The sequence below is a fragment of the Dermacentor silvarum genome, chromosome 1 (genome assembly GCF_013339745.2).
Source record: "Dermacentor silvarum isolate Dsil-2018 chromosome 1, BIME_Dsil_1.4, whole genome shotgun sequence".
NCBI lineage: Eukaryota > Metazoa > Arthropoda > Arachnida > Ixodida > Ixodidae > Dermacentor > Dermacentor silvarum.
Window position 1 is genome coordinate 146,687,756 of NC_051154.1, and position 23,397 is coordinate 146,711,152.

The window sequence follows — 23,397 nt, forward strand, 5'->3', positions numbered from 1 at the left end:
ATCATCGTTTTGACAGACGTGATAACCATTGCTTACCCTTCGTCTTGCCACAGCACAATGCACTAAGCTGCCTCGTGAGGCGGCGGGTCAAAAGCAAACGGCAATCCTTCAGCGCTCATACTATCACTGAAATCGCCACTGTCTAGTTCGAAATAGCTGGAAAAGCTCGCAGTGTCGTCACAAGACATTGTCAGCTTTGCATGTATACTGCGTGTTTACCACGCATTCTGCTTTTTTACACTATGGTAGTGTAGGCTCTGACGTCATCGACTCGTCGTAGACGCACACAAAGCAGCTACCCGTTTCGGTACCTTGTTTATTCATTATTTAACGTTACTGATGTGTTTCAAAGCAAATTAATTAACCCTACCAGTGCTGATGCCTGCCAATGCCTGCCAGCATGGATGACTGCCAATGCCATTTGAAAATAACAAAATTCTAATAAGGTTTAAAAAACGCCAGAGTTGCTCTTTAACATAGCGGTCACACCAAATTTGAGTAGAGGCCCTTGAAGTTTTTAAAAATTTGTAATGGCAGTAACCTTTCAAGCAAATGACTGCCATTTTTAACTTGTAGATTATGATGATTTTGCAAGCAGCAGTAACAGCATAGTCGTCACACAGTCACAACTACTACTGGTAAGTTGTCACTGGCAGAATGTGAAGACTGTAGAGTAGACTGAGAACCATTAAAACATTGCCTGGACACTAAAATGTCATGTAGACTGCCTAAAGCCAAAGCATGTCAGACCAACATACAGTTTTGGCAATAACGACAGTCGCTATAGGAGACAGCAACATTGAAACAGACATGCTATCAGAACAACTGGAAGCCTTCTGGGATGTATACCCTTTGTCAGAAAAGTACCAGGACTGTTTTTATTTTTATTTCTATATTTGTGATATTCGAACACAAGAAATGAGTGTTAATGAATTGCTTTGCATGTGCCCAGAGTAGACCTAGCCTAGGAAGGACTTCCATGTTAATTCAATTGGCAGCTAAGCTGTTAGGCTTATTAGCACATTTAGGTAGGTGCTACACAAGTGACCAGATGGATACAAATTCCGGGATCGGGCAGACAATAAGCATTAAGTTCTGCATTATGGAAAACCTCTCGTGAGATACAGAACATGATTCACCAAGTATATGGTGACAAAACATTATCGAGAAGCCATGTCTTTGAATGGCACCAAAGTTTTCAGGATGGAAGATGCAAGACAATCCCAGAGTCGGCCACCCATCAACTTTAGGAGAACGGTGAATTTGGCTAGTTAAAATTGATTCACAATTACAACAGCGCAAACAACAAAAACAAAGGAGAGAATGAAATGACAGGACTATGCACCCATCAACACCACATACAGCTGCAAATGTGGAATGTGTGCGGCAGTTACTGCATGAAAATTGCCTCATTAATATGCACATTATATCAGAAAATATGAACTTGAACAAGGATATGTGTCACCAGGGATCACGCAAGCCTCTTGCTTTTCGAACGTTCATTTGCGTGCTTGTAATCGGCCAGTGCTGTGCTTTTGTCAGCGGCCGTCAGCACGGCAAGGCGGGAGCGCAAATTGAACACCGCATTTTCAGTGACATAGAATGCGAAGCGAACGTTCAGAAAGAGAGATGCTTGCACGATCTCGCCTGAGATCTTGCACAACTGAAACTAAATTTGTTGGCAAGCTGACTCTACAGCCTGCTCTGCGCCATGTCAGAGAGTCAACAAACCCTGCCGCAGCGCCCTTTGTGCGCTGCAGAGTGGAGGAGCATCACATCCTTTCCTGACCTATTGCCTCGTCAGAAAAAAAAAGTTAGTCCAAGTTAATCTCTACAATCTTCGAGCTTGTGACATTTAAGTAAAATTGGCAATGCATTCATCAAGTAAAGAGTATGACCCATAGTTTCAAATACAGTGACCTTCCTTTCTTATCACTACAAAATGACATCAGTACAAATTTCCTTAGGGTCAGGAAAAATATTTGCATTATACAAAATTTGCATAACTCAAAAACAAACTAAGTCAATATGCCTAAGCTAAAAGCTTAGAAATATTTGTACCATTCTGAGATTTGTATTCAGCACCAACCACTAAAATTATTTCCCTTCAAGAGCTTTTAACTACGAACATAATTTTTATACTAGAAAAAGCGGAAAGTGCCACTGCATTTGGCAGGTGACTAGCCTTACCTCTTGTTTTCACTGAACAGTTGCATAAGCCGTACAGCTAGTCCAAAAAGGCCTCCAGTTTCTAAAGAAAATAAGCATGACACTGTCACCGGCCAGAATAAATGCACATTATCTGTACACCAATAGATGGCTTTACAGTAAGCCAAGCCAATAGCTTCAATTTAAACAGGTTAAAAGACACCCTCAAGGCACCACAGCAAGCCAAAGCACACCAAGAACAAAATGCTATGCTTCTGTAGATGTTGGAGAGCAGTATAAACTGCCAGTACAGTATGTTTCAGAGCGAAATGTTGGAGAGTTCTAGCCTGATGTGCTACGGACATCATGAGATTACAAGACACAGGATCTAAAGAAAGATGAATTTCTGCAAAGCCTTGGCACATAGCCAGGAACTGAGAGTTGCAGTCTGCACAATTCATATGCGACCAACCCAGTGTTCTGTTCATTCAGAGACAGCATGCCAGAACTGAGCAGAAACTAAGCTTTTTCGTAAAACTCATGTCCGGTAAACTTTTTGACATCGACAGTACAATGCATTACTGTTACTGTATTAGTGAAACACCGGAGATGTAGACTGAGTAGTCAACATCTCTTGTGCGGTTGAGTCGCACTTTGGTGCTCTGGTAGCATCTACTGTTATATAACCAGCACCTTGCTCATTATTCGTTTTTTATTCTTGCATCATTAAGTGGGCATGTAAGAAGTACAAATGTGCTTTTTGCAACTCATTCTTGTCACACATGGCAATCGCATAATGGGTGATCATGTAATGGCTATGAGGCTGATGAGAAGAAAAGGATGTCACCCTCACAGGGCAAGTGCACTGTGCGTCACTGAAAGAGCTACACATTTTGAATTTCTGGCAGCACATACTGTTCTTTGAGTTGCCAGGTTGAACAGAAATCCGCACTGTGAAAAGATGTTCAGTGTTTGCAGATAAATAGAAACAAAAATAAAGCTTTGAAAGTGGGATTTAATTCCAGCTCCAGTTGGTTCTCACATCATGTTGTGAGACAGATAGAGACACGGGAAACTTACTTCGTTTAACCATTGTGATATAGTCATCCTCTGAAGGGCAGATGTAATTGTCCCTCCAGTATATCTCCATGCCTTGACCGCGGTGAAGTTCCAGGCACTGTTCTGCACAAAGCATGCTATGTTCGTGAATATTCTTACAAATTCTTTATCTGACCATCTAGATGCACATAGTAAACATGTAGCCCCAGATTTCAGATGCCCTACAGTAGCTACTTGATAGATAGTGCGAGCTTAAAACACAGCAAAGAAACAAAGACGCAAGAAACATGCACACATAGAAGCACTCTCCTTCCCCTGTATGGGAATTTCAGTATGTTACCCCAACTATTCCAAGATGAAGATCTGGACTAAATGACTGGTGGGAAATTAGTCCCCAAAGCTACACCAAGGTTGTGAGGGCCAGTGTAGTAGAGGGCTCTCAATTAATTTTGACCAGATGGGGTTCTTCAACATGCACACAATTCTCAGTACATCATTTCTGTGTTCATCATGGTGGCAAAGCTATAACATCCCTGTAACTCTACATTCTAAACAATACAACTAACTCGGCTTTGAATATATGCCATCCGCCTTAAAGCCCACCACAATTGTAGCGACAGTGGTCCTGCAGCTTTGATGCCATTGCCATCATTGGCCTGCTTTGACGGTGTAGAAAGTCAAAAGGTTGCAAAATCCTCTGTACGTGCACAAGCAACATTTTGTATTGTTTATCTTTTTACAACAGGTAATGAGGCTCACATAAGTGCACATAAAGCTACAACAATTTAGAAGTTGTCCATCAGGAGTGATAAGCTATCTCTTTCTGACATGGCATGCATGTCATGTTTGAGCCTTTAATTAGGAATGTGCAAACAAAGAAGCAATACGAAAGGAAACACAGATTTGCATTCAAGCTGGCAATTTTCTCTGTTCCTGTGCTAAGTAAAAAAAGTTGCATGGGTTGCAACATAAAAACTACAAAACAAATAACAGCCAATGAAGTTCTGACCTGCATGTATGCAGAGATTGGTGTTTGAACATGGACTCAGTGTTCCCTCTCATGTTGATGCAGCACGCACACACTGCACGCACACACACACACACACACAAAATTTTTTGGCATGCTTGTTTGGTATGCTTGCTTTAATGATTCGTTTGGACAAACTTACTGGGACTTGAAATTTCAATTCTTAGCACTGCGCAACATTCACAGACTGAACTATCTGCTCTGCACAAACTAGAGTCAATGACCATGATGAACAACTAAAAACTAATCACCATTAGCTGCTCTTACTCGATCACCCCTGTGCTCAGAAATCAGAGCCACATCAGGCCATTATCTGTGCCAGCAGAGAATGTAGGCAGGCTCACCAGTGAAAACAGTGGTGGCCCGAGGATCACCTAGCTGTAGACACTTCTCAAGGCTGAGGAAGTAAACATAGTTAGCAGAGTTTATGGTGCTGGCCACTCCAAAGATGTGATGTGCAACAGGCACACCTCTTCGAAGCAAGGAGTTATCCTCAATGTCGTCAATCCTATGGAAATCGGGAAAGAAAAAGGGTTGTGAAGTCACAGCTGAAGCTCAATAAATTAGACATGAATAAGCAACCGAGTAACAGCCCAGCACAAGAAATCTAGTGCCTGCACTTACCAATATGTGACTACACAACTTTTTACGTGCAAGCCTAGATGCCCCGTCTTTCAAATCAGCAAAATTATGTTTGTTGCCACAAGGGAAGCGAGCGCCGGAGGAGGAAGGCACCTGAAGGTGGAGAAGAGAATCGCCGCGTTCGTACCCTTTCCGTTTGTGCCTCGACGCCATGGTGCTTCGCTGTGCATGTTCGTGGCATCACTTCTTTACATGTGTAGCATAATCCGCTTTCCCTGTGGCACACCAGCCGTTGCACCGTCAATATCAATGTAGCATCTGCGACAGTGTTCGCACTCTTTCTGTTTGTGTTTCGACACCACGGTGCTCGCTGTGCATGTTCGCGGCATCCAGACGTTTGCACGTAACCCGCGTTCACGAAGTGAAACGTCACTAACTTTTTCATACTTAAGGAAAAAAGCAGTGAATTGCATGTACTAACCTGACCTGACAACACCTAAACCAATAACCTGTTTATTAAATCATGCAGGCAGGAAGCTATGCACAGGAATGATGCATCATATGCAGTATTGCTTGTGCATGATAACAAGAGTGTTGATTGCCGTGAGCCATGACTGCACTGACGCAAAGTAATATTACAGGCAAAGAGATGGTTGGCAGTATGTTCATACGTTGCCAAGCTACAACCAAGAACACTCATGCAAACAAAGTTTGGCTATGATACTTACAGAAGACTAGAATTGTGGAGCATTTGAACAATCTCTGTTACAGCTTGACATTTTTCAGGGGATATTTTCAGCCAATAATTGAAGGCCTGGAAATGAGAAGCAGAAATGACAAATTAAAAATGGAGCCAACTTCAAATCTGCTAGCAAGCAGGGCTTCAGCACTGAGAACTTGTGCTCACAACTTGGGTGAAAAACATGTTACAAGAATATTTTCAATACAGCAATCACACAAAAAACAGTATGATGGCTTCAATGTTAGCCTCCTAAAAATAGTCTGCATTAAAATTACAGGCCATTCACACAAGTGTTCACACATGGAGTCACGATTCACATTTATACTTACACAGTCGTATCAGTGAGCACAAATAAGATTGACTAGCTTTCTGCAATGTATCAACAATAACTTTGACAAATATTATGCATATAAAAGAGCACAAAACTTAAAAGAAATAAAGACTGGATTATAAGTACACATCACACCTTCTCTGGAGGTTACAACTTGGTATTATATGTGCTAATTGGATTAAAGCTCTGTACTTGGAACACCAAGCCCACTTCACAGAAGCATACACCAAAGTTTATTAGAATTTTTTAATACGCTAACTACACGCTTGGAGAAAACACAACGGGGAGTTCCAGAATAGCTTGAGCATTCCAGAGCTGCTATATAGCACAATGTGCACATGCCCTTGTGACATGTGGATTTCTTCCATAACAAAATATGGCCCGCCGAGCTACCATGGTACATGGATAGCACGTCAATAAACTGTACAGCTTCGAAGAATAAACTGGCTTGCAAAAAAATGCAACAAACGCACCAGAAAAGCTGACACAAATGCTGCCTTTAGGGACTAATGACTCAATTTTCCACACACCACCTTTCCAAGTTAGCCTTTTCAGAACTGCAATACCCAAGGATCACAAGCCGATTTTAACATTTCTGACATGCCATGGTGCTATTAAATTTGCCTATTAATAACCATTAACCTATGATCTCTTGAGAACTAAAGCAAAATACAGCATGCCACTGCCATCTGTTAAAAGGTGAGCAATAAAGAAGCATGTTTGAGCAAACTTAACTGCTCCAGCCATCTGAAACAAGTGCCTAAAATTTGTGACTCAGATTCAATTTCACGAGGACCGCTCAGTTTGTAATAGGCAGGGAGACATGAGCACATGACATTTGTAATCACTTTTCTTAAAATTATGTAGTGCTCATTATCTAAAATGCAAAAAGTGCTGCACAAACTTCGGATGTAAATAGTTTTGCAGACACTGCGTGAATACTTATCTGTTAAAATCACTCTGTCCTTCATGTCTATGTGTGCAAAAAATGAAGGGAAGAATGAGGCATCAGAGAAGACAAGTTCATGCTCCACTGGACAACCTGGCACAGTCTGGTCTGTCTTTGCAGCACAGACTGTGGTGAAAGTTAAAAGCAAGAAATGAGTGGAATTTAAAAATTGAAAGTGGACAGCGATACCCCGGGGGGGATAGAGAGAGAGAAGGAACAAGGTCATGTCCTGTATTTCTTCTCTCTTATCCTATTCTTCATGTGCAAAGACATGAAACAAAGCTAACTTACCAAAGTTTCCACCCCTATCCATTCATACTCAAATTTTCTGTGCAAATGGACTTAGAAATTAAATTGTGGGGTTTTACCTGTCAAAAGCACGATCTGATTATGAGACATGCCATAGTGGGGGACTCCACATGAATTTCGACCACCTAGGGTTCATTGGCACAGACCCAATGCACACCACTTTCGTATTCCGCCAGTGGAATGCGGCAGCCATGGCCAGAATCGAAACCGCGACCTCGTGCTCAGCAGCACGCTATAGCCACTGAGCTACCGCAGCAGGCTGCAAATGGAATTCTATGGCCTATTCTGTCTAATACCACTTTAAGTGACAGCACTTGCCTGGTTCTTTAGCAGAAATCAATAACTCACCTACGTTATGAGGGCACTATATGGATGCGAGGAAAAGTTGGGGTGTGGGAATCTTGAGTCTCCACAGTTCAGGATGCTGACTAGTGCAGACCCGGTAGTCCCAACCTGGTATCCTGACCTCCTAAAAATTTTCCTCACATAGTTTGTTGACCATAAACCAAACCAACTCGTCTGGCACACTTCAAAAGTGGAGACCTTTCCTTGGAGAAAATCTGGATCCATCTCTGATCAGGCCTTACTGAAAGCCAATGTTTAATTATTGGTTTTGTGTGCAAACAAGCAAAGCACTGTCAGTAAGAGTGGTGTTAGACAATATGTACCGTGATATGCATTCACCTGAGTCCAGAATCAACACGGCAATTGAATTTAAACAAGCACTACTTTTCTAGTGATAAATTCTATGACTATGCGCTACCAGGTTAGTATCACAAAGTGGTGCCACTAGCAAACATAAAACAAACAAGTTATGAAAAATACCACCCAATCAACATGCAACCATCATAATAAATAACAGACAACACAAAATCTCACCAATTCACAACTTAATCCTTTACAGCATTTGCCCCTTTGCAAATGAATTCTTTACATTTTCAGAGAGAGAATGTATAACACATTATAAAAGTTTCACCACCTCATTGAAATGAAGCAGCATTAATACGACATACTTCTTTGTAAACAATCATTTAACAAAAATTTTACTAGGTGTACACCACAAGCAAACAACATACAAGGTGCTTACATTTTTACACATATTAATGACATATGATGCTTAACTAAGGTACTGATACACATTTTATTTACAATGACAAAATAATGGTGTCGTTCGAAATGCCTCTACGAATTTTGGATATTTTAAAACTGCACCATGAAAGTTAACTAGTTCTATAGGAACCTGTCAACATTTACAGTACTGATACAAAAACATAAGCAAGTAAACTTTGCAAACTCTTACCTCTGCCAGTTTGGTTCTTATTTGCTTTCCAGGAATTCTGACAATGTAATAATAAGGTTGAAGTATCGCCTGAAATAATTTACAGTAGACAAGCATTAGCCATGAGCAAGAAGACTTCCTTAGCAACTGCAAGCGTGAAATCCAGATATACGACAGCATCATTAAACAAAATGACAACCAAAGCGCTTATGTCACTTGATTCCAGAGAACCGAATAATACAAATCCGGCCTTCTCAAGTTCATGCAGTTTGTGCTGCAGACTAATAATGATATTTAACTGTTTACATTAACAGACATTACAGAAAGCATGACGAAAACAGGAAGGTAATATGGGCGTCATCTACGAATCGCCCTATGCGATAAAGGCGTGCTACCGACAACACACCTCCTCAAGGGTCAGAGCTAACAGCGAAAGCAGAAACAATGTCAGCGATTACCAGTGTGTAATTAAAGCCCAACACGCGCAGCCAATGTTATACAAAAGTGAAGCTGCAGGGTCATCAACACAGGGGCACCACGAAGCCGGTACCGTAGTTTACAGCGACGAATTACCCCCGCTTTAAATAAGAACAAAGTTTATTTAATACAAGATAGCACTCACTCTTTCCATTTCCTCGCTATTCATAGATTGCTCGTTCTTGTCCATGGTGCGTCAGACGTAGATGTATAGTAAATTCCTCCCGCAACTACTCCGATGGAGGAAAAAGAGAGCACTGCGTGAATACGAACACTTAAAAAAAAAAAAAAAAACGCACTGCACACGTACAAAGCACAATACTACAGAAAACACTGCTCCATTACGTATCATAACGTTTCCTACTCGCATGATGGGCCAAGCACATGGTGAATCACGACACACGTTGATCTCATACATTGAATTTGACGAAGGATCAGGCGCACCTAAAGCTCCAATACCGCAGGACTTCCTAAAGCTTGGATGTTACAAGCAACGTTAGTACATTCTAGCAAAGTGAACAGACTTTTGCCGCAGCTGGTCCAGGTTCATTGATTCGTGACTACATGAACGCCAGCGGAAAAGTTGCGGCGGCCGCTCGACTCCGCTGGAACCGCTGGAGAAAGGAGGTCTAGAGGAGGGTAGTGCAGCAAGGAGCGATGATGTCACTACAGTGTACTAGTAATGTCACAAAAACGCGATGGGGCGCTATCATCATCTTCGCTGAAACGAAAAACGGTTAACACTGTTTTGGGCGTGTGGCGCAAAACCGGCCCTACAAGCTAAAAGAATGTTACCTTTCGGGGCTTATCGTCCCCGAACGATAATCGCCAATCTATTTTTCGTATACATACTTTCTTTAATACCGGTGTCGCACGGGGCACTTTCGATACGAGTGTCTCATTCAAGGAGGTCATACACTAAACTTCTGGAGTGGAGGTGGCCATGGTGGCTCACCAAAAGTGAAGCCGGTCGCCGCCATCTTGCTCGGGGCAAAAAAAGCCCGCGCCGCCGGAGTTAGTCGTCGTAGCATAAAACGGAGTGCGCTGTCGCACTGCTGTTATGGTATTTCTTTCGAGCCCGCGAATACACGCAATATTGCTGCGCGACTGGCCGCTCGAGGCACTTTGCGAGTATTCGCGGGCTTCTTTCACGCTCGGAAAAACACTTTTATGTAGCACGCATTGAGCAACAGAAAGCTGTATCGGGAGTTTTTCGTGTTGCTCTACAATTTTCTCGTTGACACCTTTCATCTAATTATAATATTTGAGAAATTGATTAATTAAGACTAATTATTTAATTAGGCGAAATGCAAAATATAATCTGAGTATCTCCAAGCGACAGCAACCAACATTACCGTGGTTCTAGCTGTCAGCTACGTGGCATTTGCATATTTTTAAATCTTGGTGCATGATAGTTGGGACACCCTGTATATGTATACAGAGAGAGATAAAACATCTTTATTGAAGAGTCCCTGCTGGGCTCGAAAGGGGAACGGAGAGACCGGGAGGCTAGTCCCGTAGAGCTTCCCTCTCCGTCAGACGCAGGCCAGGCCTACCGTAGCGGCGTCCTCCGCCAGCCGGACAGCCCAGAGCTGGTCTTCCGGGTACAGTGTACTAGAACACTGTACTTCTGGGCATTCGCTGAGCAGTATAGCCTCTCACTGATCAGGAGTTTTTATTTTAGCATTGTGGTTTTTACTATGTCTGACATTGTTTGGAGCTGATGGGCATGCCCATATATGGATGGAGCTTTCTGTTGCTCAATGCGTGCTACATAAAAGTGTTTTTCCGAGCGTGAAAGGATCCCGTGATGGATACACGTGGTGGATTGCATGTTTTACAGTGTGATGAGTACGCTTCTGGGTGTATTCGGTGCATGAGTAGCGGTGTAGGGAAGGTGCTTGTTTGTAGAAGTATCCATGTAGTTGCTTGGTATTTATAGAGTATTTATAGGGTATCCATAGGGTCTTTATAGGCTATTTAGACGCAAGCGACTCTCCCGGTTGATACTTGCTCGGGCAGCGTTGTGCGTAGCGTTGTTCCCAATTACCCCTGCATGGCCTGATGATGTTCCTGATGTCCGCTGGTATATAGCTGTTTTCTTAAATTCGCGTCTGGTATTGTATTGCCAACTTGTTTAGTATTGTCCGTCCTGTCTTCATATGTGTGTTAGGTGTTCATAGTGTGATTTTCTCTGTGCTTCTATAATTTCGTCCAGTGTATAGTGTAATCCTAGGCCTGATAGCTTTTGCTTGCTGTGCTTGGAGGAAGGTGTAATGCTTGTTTGAATGCCTTCCTTATTCATTACGTCAATCATGTGTTTCTCGGCATGCGCGAAATTTAAGAATGACGCACTACATACGCTATAAGGGAAATGATAATGGCGTGTACCAGTCGAATGATATTGCTCTCTTTCATGCCCGTGTGTCCGGTAGCAATTCTCGAAATAAGCCGGCACACCTGTGCCGTGTGTGTCTTTAAGCGTTGGATTGTTGTAGCGTTTTTTTTTTTTTAATATTTTTTGGGTCATTTTGTATGTGCAATCCCAGTACCCTTAGGCATGAGACCGGGTACGGGACGACGGGTATACCTTTGATTTCCAAGGCAATTCTTTGTTGGTTAGAGGCTTGCGATTTTCTTTGGTATTTTGGTTTGATCAGTAGGAGCTCAGATTTCTCCGGAGAAAAAGACAGTCCTCGCGGCTCTACGTATGTCGTGACTGTATTTATTGCTTCCTGCAGGGTCCCCTTGATGTCGCTATCGCCGCCCTCGTCACCCATAGCGTTATATCATCTGCGTGCAAGCTGTTGTGTAGGCGCGGGATATATGCAGAGTGTCTCAGCGAACACTGCATTTCTCCGAAAAGTTGAATGAATGAAGCTTTATTTCCCTTTGAACAATGGAGGAGGGTGAGAAAAAAGAAACCGTAAAGAGTTCGGGAATTAATATCTCGAAACTGGTGTCATCCTGAGAATTCGTTCCAAGTGGATCCGCCTTGCGAATTTCGCGGCAAGAATTTGTAAATTACAATATGGGCCGTAAGTGAATTAGTTGAAAACTTAATTAGTGAATTTTTGTTAATAAGTCAATTATGCATTTCAATTTTCGTGCAAGTAATGTCCGCCTCTTCGAGTAGACCAGCTCATGAACTAGAATTGTGCTATCTGCCACTGGCAACGTCTAAAACATTTTGAAAGTGTTCGCTGAAACACCTGTTGTGTGTGTGTGTGTGTGTGTGTGTGTGTGTGTGTGTGTGTGTGTGTGTGTGTGTGTGTGTGTGTGTGTGTGTGTGTGTGTGTGTGTGTGTGTGTGTGTGTGTGTGTGTGTGTGTGTGTGTGTGTGTGTGTGTGTGTGTGTGTGTGTATAAAATGATAAATAACGGTCTGTGAGAGGTATACTAAAACTGCAGCAGTTACTTTTTGCTTGCAGTTGTTTTGTTCTAAGATTGTTCAGCCTACAGTCGTGGGAAATGGTACTTCTGTCAGGAAATTATTCCAGTGAACATACTCATTTTCTACTGTGGCTGTACTTAATATTCCTATAATGTCATTTGAATTTTTCAAGTCTTAAATGAAGTTTTGCGCTTTATACGGTTTTAAGATGCATGTCGCTAATTTACTGCATAAGGCGAATCATGTATGTTTGCCGACTTGTTTCAGAAAGCAAAATTAGTAATTGTGTCCCGGCCTTCCATTTTAAAGCCATTTTTAAGCTTGCGAGCCTGCGATTTCTAAAAAAGCGCCCGCGTCGCTCCTTATTGAACTCAGATTAGCCCGCATCTCCAAACTGCCGGAGCTGACAGCATGATGCTGCATTAACCACCAGCCGGTGGTCATTAAATTCCCCTCGGGCTGCTGTCGTTCTTCTAAAAACCTAATTTCATGGAACTCTGCATAAGATATATCTTTAGAAATACAATTGCACTGAATTGAATTCTGAGGTTTTACGTGCCAAAACCACGATTTGACTATGAGGCATGCCATAGTGGGGGATTAATTTTGGATCAATTTTGGACTCCTAATAATTTTGACCACCAGGGGATTTTTAACGTGCCCCCGAAGCACGGGACACGGGCGTTTTTGCATTTCGCCCCCAACGAAATGCGGCCGCATGCACGGCCGGGATTTGATCCCGCGACCTCCTGCTTAGCCTTCAGAAATGCATTGGCGGTAGATTTGTCGCAAATTACAGAAGACGTACATCTGTCAGTTGTGGTTTCTTGAATCACAGGGCTTAAAATTAAATGACACGTGGATTAAAAGAAGCTCGAGAAGAAGCCAAGGACCACGCAACGAACGATGAAATGAAAAATGATAGGCGTATAACTAGGGATTAGATTTCTCGGCATCTATATTTTAATAACTTGGCAGGCATTTCTCGGCATTTATTTTCCTGGGGAAATTCGGCAATTATCGGCATTTTTTTTACAGTACCACCTTTTCGGCGTTTTTGGCCCTTTGAAAAACTTCTCACACTTATTTATAAGTGTGAGCAGTTTGGGGAGCATATGGGGAGGAAAAAACGAGAAAGCTTTATTGTCATACAAGCAGCTAGGCGAATTAATTAATTAATAATTCAAATAATTTATTGTTCCATAAGTTGGTAGGCCCTGATGACGGCTCCTGCTTCTAAGGAATCACATTTTACCCCGTTACTCTTCTCTTTTTCCACAGTCGGACGCGACGAGGATACGCAGGAATAAATCCCCTCCATATACAGCGGCGGTGGCGCGTGGATGGAGGGGCTGTACGCAGGAAGAGCGGGGAGGAATCAGTAAGCACAAAGCTTCTTCAAGCACCTTTGGCATGACGCGGTTGGCGAGGTTCGGGCGAGTAGGATATGCCTCGATACGGCGGTTACATCGAAGCACCCCACAGGCCAGACTGCCAAAAAGAATTTCTTCTCCTCCATAAACCATACTCTCAACCCCCCACACGCGCGCTAGTTTTTGTACGAGCACCCAACCCACTTGGGAGGGTGCGGTCATGTTGTGCGGACCCAGTGTGACGAGTCGTGACGACTTCATAAATTCGGCACCTTACGGTTTAAACCGAATTCATCGGCAGGCAGTTTTCGGCATTTGTCGGCAAAAACAGAAAACTCCAACTTCCTACGTATAACCATAAGGGACTGTGGTATACCGTTAAGAGGCAAGAAGACAGCGGTGCGGATTAGAGAGCAAAAGGGAGTAGCCGATGTTCTAGTTGAGACTAGTACATTGTAGTTGAGATAAAGCGGAAGTAATAGAGTAATTACGACCGGTCAATGGATACCAAGGGCTCCAGACGCGAGCCGCATACGCAGCTTCTCTCAGTGGCGACGGCCGATGGTCATAAGTCATCCGAGCGCGAGCTTTTGCCGCGGGACGTGGTTTTGTACATACACAGCAACCCCCAGGAGGGTGTTAACTCGATATGTTTTATTTTTACACCCAGTACTACACCCTTCAAGCACCCTACATATGTGCACAATGTTGTATATACACCCCTGTGCGTTGAAATTGTGACTCTAGAGCGTTCTGGGGCGCATCTGAAAACTACCCGTTGGAGGACGGACAATAAGTTTGCTGAGGCATGGCTGCAGTTCCTTCACAATCCATAGTTGGAAGTCTTTATTTGATTTTCTGTTATTACCCATGCGCCTTGCGACAAATCCGCCCGAATATATATATATATATATATATATATATATATATATATATATATATATATATATATATATATATATATATTTCTACGGATCCGGTGTTTAATAAGATAAAAGAATATATTTTTAAACTTTCGCGGTCGGTGTCCGTTTCAATTGTTGTCATGCATATTCCCGACCAGACCGGTTTTCGTCCGACTCTTGACTTCAAGTTAAATGTGCAGGCGCATGTACAAAAGCAAAAGCATTTAATTTCAACGTTTCGGCCGGGTACAGCCTTCGTCAAGAGTGCGATTGCAAGCACACAGAGCTCAAATTATACATTTTCTCTCTAAGAAAAAATAAAAAAAAAAATGGGTACCTAGCCTATGACCACAAGCACGTGTACATTTAGTGACGTCATGCACACCAACATGTACATTCACTCATATCAAACTCAACGGAGGAAAAGATGGAGATAAACCAACGTGACTACAAACTTTCGACGCACATACAGTGGCATGATGGAGAAAAAAAAAAGAAACAGATAGGTAATTTGTGAATAACCCACACCGTGAACACATTCAGTCGTGTCCACAAGGAAGGAAAGACGAAGCCAATGGAATGTAGGGGAGAGGGGTCACATGTGAACAAAGTGTATGCGTGGGGCCGCAGCTGCCAGGAGAGACAAAATGTATCAATTGGGCTCTGTGTGCTTGCACTCTTGATGAAGGCCGGACCCCGGCCGAAACGTCGAATTTAAATGTTTATTTTCTACGTGCGCCTGCACTTCTTTTAATTATATATATATATATATATATATATATATATATATATATATATATATATATATATATATATATATATATATATAGGAAAATCAGAAGCACAACTTTGCGGTTATCGTAGGTTTATTATTTACCCAACAGTTTCGGTCGGTGGACCGACCTTTTTCAAGGGTCGGTCCACCCTTGAAAAAGGTCGGTATATATATATATATATATATATATATATATATATATATATATATATATATATATATATATATATATAGTCAAATCATAAGCAGCCAACAAAAAATGACACGAAGGACAGCATAGGGGAAATTAACTGTAGTTCTTCATTGAAGTAAGAAATGATAATAAATGAACATGAAGTGGGTGAAAAAAAAAAACCCGCATTTCCCCGAAGGGGAGTATGAGGAAGTGCGAAGCACGGGGTGATGCTATGAGGGGGCGCGCGCGACTAAACTGCAGTAAAGCCCCTATATTTATAAAAGTAGCGCCATCCACTTCCCTCCTCCTCCGTTCCACTATCGCGCTCGGCGCGACCAGCGCGATCGAGGCGCGATATCGACAGTGGCGCCGCCTGCGTCGGGCCTGCCGTGGCAGACGACAGCTAACGCGCTACCCGAGGAAATCCGAGGAAAACTTTGATCGCGCCCTGCGGAGACGTTCTTGAGGCGCGATTTTGCTTCGTCAGTCAGTAACTGGTCTTAATAGACAGTTTTAGTTTAGCGTGGTTACCGGAATAGCGGGCGTACCGGAATAGCGGGATCGAAGTGCGCATGCGCAGAACGCTAACCGACCTATACCGTTTACCGTGCGCACGCTATTTCTCAGAGTTAACGTTACCGTGTTAGCGTGGTGTACGTAGTGTACGTAAAACATGGCGGCGGTCCCGGTCGCCCGCTTCGAACTGAATTTGGCGTTGTTTTTGTAGAATTCACTTTGTTCGTAGCAAATGACTGCGTAAACGGCTTTTGCTTAGTCGCATGCCGCTTCGCCGAGAGAGTGTTATGGCTAATCTTGAGGAATTTTCGAGATCGCTTCTCGTTTCGAACGCGCCTAAGCCTAACGAGAGAAATTTTTTCTGAGATGCGAGCGCCATCTGTCGCTAAAGTCGGGAGATAGGCGCGACGACGGCATATGGCCTCTGAGATGGGAGGATTTCGGAGGCTATGGTAGACAGCTTGTACTGCTTGTCTGTTTCGTTGCAGATCGACGGACATGTGAAGTAAAAATACAACGCGCTCCTGGCTTCCATTGCGCTGCCTATCGCACTTTCCGGACGCACACACACATAGAATTAGGTGCCCTGTGTATGCGTAATTCAAAGCGTAATGGAATAGCGTCCCGCACGTAAACTACGCTATCACGCTATACTAAAACTCTCTTTCTGCAAAGTTCGTTTGCGGAACGGTAACGCTATTTCCCGTAACCCCGCTATTACGCTAACGCTAAACTAAAACTGTCTAATAATGCCGTTTTGGAAGTAGCAACGCGACGATGCGAGACAGCGCAAATATCAAGTGTGGAGCAAGCGTTTGCGCACGCCGGATGGTAAACAAAAAAAGCCTTTTGCCCTCGCCTTGTCGGTTGCGGCAACTTAAGGTGCAGCAGCATGCCATCACAACGAAGTTCTTGTCCCTAACACGTTTGATCCGTTTGTGCGTACAGCACTTTCGTCGCACAGGCCCGAGAATGGCAGTCGGAGCGCGCTGGAAAGAAAAAAATATACAAAAGCGGCGACGCGAACTTCCACGTGACACGGATTGGCCAATGGGGGAGCGGAGGAGGCTGGGGCGACAGGAGGCGGCTAAGAGAGGGCGAGGAGGAAGCGCCGGGGTGAGCGCGGTGGCGGCAAGATCTAAGAATGGCGCTACTTTTATAAATATAGGGGCTTTAAACTGCAGAGCCGAGCGAAGGAGACGGCAGCGAGAGAGCACGACTGACGCGCCGGCGCCACACACACAACACGTGACGGCGGAGCGAAACACGCCAGGCGGTAGGAGAGGGGGTGAGCGGTGGGGAGAGTACGCACACGAGGGGCTGTTACCGGGCGAGGAGGGAGCTGTCAGCGCGAGGGGAGAGGCGGCGGCCGAGGGTGAGTGCAAACCTAACGGGGGGAGAGGCACATGGCTGCATGGCGCCGTGACGTCACGGCGCGGAGAGGGTGCGAGGAGCCGGCGCGGCGCGCGCAGCCACGGCGCGGAGGCGCCAGCTGCACAACGCGCCGTGACGTCACGGCGCGGAGAGCGGTGCGGAGCCGGCGCGGGGCGCGCGCAGCCACGGAGCGGAGGGCGGAGCGCGCGCAGTCACGTGGGGCGTGACGTCGCTGCGCCGTTGCTACAGACGCCCCTCTCCGCTCCTCGCGCCGTTGCTAGGGGAGAGGAGGAGGAGCGCGGATGCCGGCGGAGTTTTCGGGGTCGCTTAAAGGTGGATACACACGCGAGGGCAAAATCCCGCCTGCTCCGCGGACAAACAGTGACGTCAGCACTTGAATCCGGCGCAGCCGAGTTAGGTCGCATTCGCACAGCCGGACCGCCTTTTGCGGAATCCGCGTGCTTACTCTCGACTCCAACGTTTATTAGCAGCTGCGCGTTTGCATACTCGGCGAGCCCTATATGCCATAGTGCTATGAATCCCTCAACAAGAACCAAAAGAGTGACGGTTGCCTCGTCACTTAGCGTTTTTTTTTGTGCACCTCACTCATATTGAACTCACGCAGGCTGCGCGATTTGAGTAAAAAGAAGTGCGCGCGCAACCACGACTCGCCTTTCCCGCTGCATCACAACAAAAGACACGCGGTCACTGCTGCACAACGAAATCACACGTGGCTCCAAGCCGATAACACGCCATCGTAGCCACGCCAATGCGTCCGATGTTATCAGATTTGACGCTGACTACGCTAAATTGAGGTCAGACGACCGCCAAACGGACGGATGGAAATACCGGCGAGCATTTTCAATCCGGACAGCGAGCGGAGGAGCCCGGACTAAGCGAGGGTGGCACGTTTTGATGACGCGCGCGTCACGTGATACGCCATCCGCTGCGAAAATTCCTCCTCCGTCCGGTCGTGTGAATCCACCTTCAAGGCCGTTTCACATGGCGCGATTTTCACACAGCGACACAGCGAATTCCGTCGCTCAGCGACCGCCGCGACGTCGCAGGCTCTCCGCGACGGGATTCCAACATGTTGGAATTTCCGTCGCTGAGTCGCAGCGATCGGCGCGATGTGGGTGGAGCAACGTGACGTAACAGCAAGCGCCGTCGAAATAGGCACTTTTTTTGTTTTACCGCGTGTTGGAAGCTCAGCGGAGCAATGTCGCGCACCAGTTTCAATGATGTTTTAACAGAGCGTACCCACCAGCGCCTGTGGCTCAGGAGCTTCATCAGCAATTTCTTTCTCCAGCTCGCACTCGCATTTAAAAGGAGAAGCTGCATGCTATCCAGGTCGGGATAGCATGCATGCACCGATTCAACATACGGCACGTACCCTCACGATCGTCGCCGTCGTCAACGTCTTCATTGCTACAAATTGTGCCAGGCACTTGCACACTTAATAGTAGCTTCTTCTTTTGGAGAGGCAAATACTCCTGCAGGAGAAGAGTTGTGGCTTCCATCGTACCGTAACAACACAACTAGAGTGTACAAAACAAAACCACCCCACCACGCCGCACGCTTATGCGGTTTGTGCAGCATTTTCACTAGCCGCAACTGCGGACTAAGCGATCGCAGTCTCAACGCGTTTAAAGGCTGAAAAATTGTGTACTATTCTATTTTCAAAAAAATAATATGAAATTGTAATATTTGACTAGTTTCTATGTTGTTTTTATTTAACGATGCAGGCATGGATACTTTGTGAGGAGGGAGACGCATGTGAAAGCTGCCAGCGAAAATCGCTCTGCGACGTGCGCGACAGAACGATTTTTTTTTCGCCCCAATCGCGCCATGTGAAACGGCCTTAAGAAGTGCATTCGCACTTAAAACAACTCGCTGCTGCAGGTGGGATACGAGGCCACGTCTTCGTATTAAGGTACAGCCACGCAAGCGGCAAAAAACGCGCGCGTCATGCCGCGGGCGGCATGTTGCCGCGCGTCACCGCCTTGCCGCGAGGCCACGGTGGCAAGCGCGTCTCGCCGCGCGGCAGCGCGATAGGATCTCCCGTGCTGTGCTCTCCGAACGCGCGAGCAACACCGCGAGCGCTCGTTGTTTCATGCGAGAGACGACGATCGTCGATTGAAAACCCGGCGCGGACCGGCGGCGGTCCGGTTGTGATATCTCCGTGACGTCACCCTCGTCGCTCTTGATTGGTTCTTCATCTCGCGGCACGCTGCATTTGCCGCAGAAATGGGTCTCGAACCCATTTCGCGCGGCATGCCGCAAAACCCTCGATTCGTGCCGCTTTTGCCGCGCGCGGCATGACGCGTTGCCGCGTGGTTTTGCCGCGTGTTTTTGCCGCTAGCGTGGCCGGGCGCCGTTTTCCCGTCCAATCTAAAACCCCTATATTGATAAAAGTAGCGCCATCCACTTCCCTCCTCCTCCGTTCCACTATCGCGCTCGGCGCGACCAGCGCGATCGAGGCGCGATATCGACAGTGGCGCCGCCTGCGTCGGGCCTGCCGTGGCAGACGACAGCTAACGCGCTACCACAGGAAATCCGAGGAAAACTTCGATCGCGCCCTGCGGAGACGTTTTTGAGCCGCGATTTTGCTTCGTCAGTCAGTAACTGGTCTTAATAATGCCGTTTTGGAAGTAGCAACGCGACGATGCGAGACGGCGCGAATATCAAGTGTGCAGCAAGCGTTTGCGCACGCCGGATGGTAAACAAAAAAAAGCCTTTTGCCCTCGCCTTGTCGGTTGCGGCAACTTAAGGCGCAGCAGCATGCCATCACAACGAAGTTCTTGTCCCTAACACGTTTGATCCGTTTGTGCGTACAGCACTTTCGTCGCACAGGCCCGAGAATGGCAGTCGGAGCGCGCTGGAAAGAAAAAATATACAAAAGCGCGACGCGAACTTCCACGTGACACGGATTGGCCAATGGGGGAGCGGAGGAGGCTGGGGCGACAGGAGGCGGCTAAGAGAGGGCGAGGAGGAAGCGCCGGGGTGAGCGCGGTGGCGGCAAGATCTAAGAATGGCGCTACTTTTATAAATATAGGGGTTTCAGTCCAATCGGGCCCCTCGGCTTCCTTTCTTCTCGTTTATTACACAGAGCTCTAGGGTCTCGAATCAGGCAGCTTTGATGCCTTCACGTACCACGTGTAGGTTTATTGACCAGTTCCTATTACCCATGGAGTTAATATAACCAACTCTAGAGGAAAAGCTCCCCATACCGCCCGTATATTGAAGTCGGGAACCGGAAGGGCACCGTCATGTTGATACTCTGTGCAGGCGCGCAGGTGCGAACGACGAGTTGCGATTCAGACGAGGCGCGCAATCAACGCGATCCCGAGCGCCTGCAAACGCAGCCTTTTAGACACCGCAACTTTTACATCAAAATTTTTTAAATAGCCATCCGATCTTTCTGAAAAATATACGGAATTAACTTCAAACGTTGTCCGTGCCTACGTGCTACGTGTAAGTGCTTCCTTTTGCATAATATTTTATGTTTAGTGTTACAAAAATGAGTCGTAGCAACATGGCGGCGCCTATGGGGTTCCCACTTTTTTCGCTCAGCTTTTCCTCTAGAGTCAGTATTGGGGACAAGGAGTTACGGAGTCGCCATCTGTCGGAAGCGCCTCGCTTGCGTAGTATATGAGGGATGAAGTGGCGCGCTCCTCATAGGTTTGGCTGATGGCGCTCAATAAAACACCACGCGGGAGTCCTGGCCATTTCTGTAAGTATACTCTCTAAACGAGGGAAGTTTCTTACTGTCAAAATAATAATCTTGGGCAAACAGAAACGCAGAATAAACGGGACGGCAAACCGCACCACAAGCAGGGTCAAGTCAAAAGGCCCAACGTTGCATGAAACGCCTCGGCAAAACCAAAAATTGAAACTAAAAAAAGTGAATGAAAACTTATTACAATGTCAAACTCGAACAAAACTAGCACAACTTTGTACACTGGTGCGAACTTCGTCTTCTTTCAAATGGTCGGCAGCGCCGTAACACCTAAGTTTTGACATGTTTTCCTAAGTTCCACAGCCCTGTTCTCATATCTGCTGTAAAATATTGTTATCCTGAACTCCATAGTCCTTTATCTCCAGGTTTAAGTGGATTCGCCGTGGTGCAAATAAATAAACTGAATAATAAATTTGTAAAATACATTATAAAAATATGGCAGAAATCATCTACGATGACTATTCAAATATGCCAATAGGATTTTTTTTATTATCGATCGTCCATAATAATAAATTATGGCGTTTTGCGTGTCAAAACCACGATCTGATTATGAGGCACGAAACATTATTATCTGTCAAGACGGGTATTCCCCCTCCCGCACCCTGCCTTATGCCGGGCGCGGGCGGTGACCCTTCGACTTTTACAAGCTCGTGCGTATCCTAACCTTGCGGTTCTTCACGCTCTGATTATGAGGCACGAAACATTATTATCTGTCAAGACGAGTATTCCCCCTCCCGCACCCTGCCTTATGCCGGGCGCGGGCGGTGACCCTTCGACTTTTACAAGCTCGTGCGTATCCTAACCTTGCGGTTCTTCACGCTCTGATTATGAGGCACGAAACATTATTATCTGTCAAGACGAGTATTCCCCCTCCCGCACCCTGCCTTATGCCGGGCGCGGGCGGTGACCCTTCGACTTTTACAAGCTCGTGCGTATCCTAACCTTGCGGTTCTTCACGCTCTGATTATGAGGCACGAAACATTATTATCTGTCAAGACGGGTATTCCCCTCCCGCACCCTGCCTTATGCCGGGCGCGGGCGGTGACCCTTCGACTTTTACAAGCTCGTGCGTATCCTAACCTTGCGGTTCTTCACGCTCTGATTATGAGGCACGAAACATTATTATCTGTCAAGACGGGTATTCCCCCTCCCGCACCCTGCCTTATGCCGGGCGCGGGCGGTGACCCTTCGACTTTTACAAGCTCGTGCGTATCCTAACCTTGCGGTTCTTCACGCTCTGATTATGAGGCACGAAACATTATTATCTGTCAAGACGGGTATTCCCCCTCCCGCACCCTGCCTTATGCCGGGCGCGGGCGGTGACCCTTCGACTTTTACAAGCTCGTGCGTATCCTAACCTTGCGGTTCTTCACGCTCTGATTATGGGGCACGAAACATTATTATCTGTCAAGACGGGTATTCCCCCTCCCGCACCCTGCCTTATGCCGGGCGCGGGCGGTGACCCTTCGACTTTTACAAGCTCGTGCGTATCCTAACCTTGCGGTTCTTCACGCTCTGATTATGAGGCACGAAACATTATTATCTGTCAAGACGAGTATTCCCCCTCCCGCACCCTGCCTTATGCCGGGCGCGGGCGGTGACCCTTCGACTTTTACAAGCTCGTGCGTATCCTAACCTTGCGGTTCTTCACGCTCTGATTATGAGGCACGAAACATTATTATCTGTCAAGACGGGTATTCCCCCTCCCGCACCCTGCCTTATGCCGGGCGCGGGCGGTGACCCTTCGACTTTTACAAGCTCGTGCGTATCCTAACCTTGCGGTTCTTCACGCTCTGATTATGAGGCACGAAACATTATTATCTGTCAAGACGAGTATTCCCCCTCCCGCACCCTGCCTTATGCCGGGCGCGGGCGGTGACCCTTCGACTTTTACAAGCTCGTGCGTATCCTAACCTTGCGGTTCTTCACGCTCTGATTATGAGGCACGAAACATTATTATCTGTCAAGACGGGTATTCCCCCTCCCGCACCCTGCCTTATGCCGGGCGCGGGCGGTGACCCTTCGACTTTTACAAGCTCGTGCGTATCCTAACCTTGCGGTTCTTCACGCTCTGATTATGGGGCACGAAACATTATTATCTGTCAAGACGGGTATTCCCCCTCCCGCACCCTGCCTTATGCCGGGCGCGGGCGGTGACCCTTCGACTTTTACAAGCTCGTGCGTATCCTAACCTTGCGGTTCTTCACGCTCTGATTATGAGGCACGAAACATTATTATCTGTCAA

General features: G+C 46.0%; 1 protein-coding gene across 9 annotated transcripts in view; it reads right to left on the reverse strand.

The window, feature by feature from the left end:
- Positions 1-23,397, reverse strand: part of LOC119436218 (terpene synthase-like) — a 58,935-nt gene that overhangs the window by 16,390 nt on the left and 19,148 nt on the right. Inside the window, exons 1-7 of one of the 9 annotated variants that reach the window (XM_049656284.1) lie at positions 9,288-9,562; positions 9,049-9,133; positions 8,448-8,516; positions 5,545-5,630; positions 4,579-4,742; positions 3,229-3,330; positions 2,191-2,251 (exon numbers count right to left, since the gene is read on the reverse strand). In XM_049656284.1, the coding sequence (XP_049512241.1) occupies positions 2,191-2,251; positions 3,229-3,330; positions 4,579-4,742; positions 5,545-5,630; positions 8,448-8,516; positions 9,049-9,093 (527 nt within the window). In that variant the 5' untranslated portion in view covers positions 9,094-9,133; positions 9,288-9,562. Of the gene's footprint in view, positions 1-2,190; positions 2,252-3,228; positions 3,331-4,578; positions 4,743-5,544; positions 5,631-7,495; positions 7,734-8,447; positions 8,517-9,048; positions 9,134-9,213; positions 9,237-9,267; positions 9,566-23,397 lie in introns of those variants that run through there. The other 8 variants (XM_049656280.1, XM_049656279.1, XM_037703004.2 and 5 more) reach the window with 8 other exon arrangements.